This window comes from Sinocyclocheilus anshuiensis, unplaced genomic scaffold (assembly GCF_001515605.1).
Source record: "Sinocyclocheilus anshuiensis isolate Anshui unplaced genomic scaffold, SAMN03320099.WGS_v1.1 scaffold110, whole genome shotgun sequence".
Lineage (NCBI taxonomy): Eukaryota > Metazoa > Chordata > Actinopteri > Cypriniformes > Cyprinidae > Sinocyclocheilus > Sinocyclocheilus anshuiensis.
The window spans coordinates 1240474-1242804 of record NW_015544155.1 but is presented as its reverse complement, the minus strand read 5'-3'; the positions used below and the strand labels follow the sequence as shown (position 1 = coordinate 1242804).

Below are 2331 nucleotides of genomic sequence, written 5' to 3'. Positions count from 1 at the left end.
AACGACATGAGGGTGAGTAAATGATGACAGAATTTTCATTTTTGGGTGAACTATCCCTTTAACTGATTCTTCTTTATTAAGTCTAGTTTGGCATGAGTATTTGATAATGAATGAGGAGTGAATATTGTTTTATTCACCTAAGATTCCTCATCTTCCTGCAGATCCCATGAGCTGCGGTCCAAGGTCCTCTCGCTGCAGCTCCTTCTGTCCATCCTGCAGAACGCTGGGCCCATCTTCAAAACTAACGAGATGTTCATCAACGCCATCAAGCAGTACCTGTGTGTAGCGCTGTCTAAAAACGGCGTCTCCTCTGTCCCCGAGGTGTTCGAGCTGTCGCTGTCCATCCCCCCCCCCCCCCCCGAATCGTAATGTGTTGGTGTGTCTTGCCCTGATGGCGTCAGTCTGTGGAGCGTCTAGCTGACAGTGTGGATTTATTGAAGCTGTGGTTTAAGATGAAAGCTTGTAATTCTGCCTCAGTCTATCTGTTTGTGTGTGTGTGCCTCATTCCAGTCGAGTATGTTAGGATTTATTGTGCACAGTCTTGTGTAGTGATATTTCTCAAATCGATCAGGTTACACATCTTAACAACACTATATATTGTTGAAACGTTATTATTGTTCTATTACTGACTTGGTTATGAATTTATGAGGTGAAAAACTTGACTGTATTTCTGTTTTTCTCTCCTCAGGTGTTTTTCAAAGAGATTTTTCTTTATATTCTGGAAACGTCCACAAGCTCGTATGACCATAAGTGGATGGTCATTCAAACCCTCACTAGAATATGTGCTGGTATGAAAGACTTTCTTTTTCCATCTGACGTTCAAATATATATATGAGAGTGTTTCTATAAGCAATTCTATGATATTTCTACTCTCACAGATGCCCAGAGTGTGGTAGATATCTATGTTAATTATGATTGTGTAAAATGTAATTTAATCTAATTACAAGTACTTCATTTTTGGAATCTGATTATGTAATCCAGATTACATGTAATCAGTAATCAGTTACTACCCAGCATTGTGTATATACAGTATATATATATATACACAGTGCTGGGTAGATTACTTATGAATTGTAGTCCATTACTGATTACAAATTACATAGTGAAAATTGTAGTTAGTAATGTAATCTGTTGGATAACACATATTACGTAATGTATTCTGACTACATTTTCATGACTTTATTTATCAACATCATGAAGTGCATTAAACATTACTTTACACCATGTTTCCCAAACTGGGCTTCTTGAATGAACTTCAGAGGGTTTGTGAGTTGATGAAAAGCTAATTAATCATAAAGCTTAATTAAATCATAAAAATGACTAATTAAACAAGTTGGGTGGACTTTCCTTTTTTTTGTGTAATTATAGTCACCTGACTAGTGGCTGTGTGTGCAGTTCCATAAAACTGGAAGATTTATTTAGAAAGGAACATTTAAGAGAGAAAAAAGGAGAATTAGGACAAATCAACACATGAATAATTTACTGTCATTGTGTGAATAATATGTAATCATGTTATCCATAAAAAAGTAACTGTAATCTGATTGAGTACTTTAAAATGTAATATAATCTAATTTGATCATTTTTGGAATCTGATTATGTACTCCAGATTACATGTAATCCGTTACTTCCCAGCACTGTCTATATATATTTGCAAATGTAAATGTTTAGAAATATTCAAAAGAATTTGAATTGAACTTCAGGCACAGGAATCTCATATGAACTACTTTCATGATGCGTTTTTGTTCTTTTTGAAGTTTGAAAGTTTTTCAAGAAATTTCTTTTTTTTTTTTTTTGGTAGATATCTATGTTAATTATGATTGTGACCTGAATGCTGCTAATATTTTCGAGAGGCTGGTGAATGACCTCTCAAAGATTGCACAAGGACGAGCAGGCCATGAACTGGGTACAACCCCACTTCAGGTAAACACACTGTCCTTAAACGGAATGGTTCACTTTGACATCATCATCACTTACTCACGCTCATTCCTTCATTTTGTTCATGAGCACACAAAAAGACATTTGAGACTTTGAGACATTGGGACTTTCCCATACAAAATTATATTGTGTGCAGTGGCACTCAAACAAGGACACATTAAATTGGTCAAACGTGTAAAGACATTTATAATGTTGAAAGAGATTTTTGTTTCTAATACAATATATTAAAGTAGAAAATGGTTATTTTAAACAGAATTTCATAATAAATACCGCAGTATTACCGTTTTTACAGTATTTTGCTTCAAACTTTTTTCAAAAACATTAAAAATCTTTTCCCACCTCAAACATTTGAAATTATCTGTGTGTGTGTGTATATATATATATATATATATATAT

At 34.4% G+C, this 2331-nt stretch overlaps 1 protein-coding gene across 1 annotated transcript in view; it reads left to right on the top strand.

Annotated features, from left to right (window-relative positions):
* LOC107695417 (brefeldin A-inhibited guanine nucleotide-exchange protein 1-like) overlaps nucleotides 1-2331 on the top strand; it is a 68102-nt gene that overhangs the window by 41521 nt on the left and 24250 nt on the right. The window contains 4 exon segments of the mRNA XM_016495316.1: nucleotides 162-342; nucleotides 608-788; nucleotides 879-892; nucleotides 1795-1920. Coding sequence (XP_016350802.1) covers nucleotides 162-342; nucleotides 608-788; nucleotides 879-892; nucleotides 1795-1920 — 502 coding nt within the window.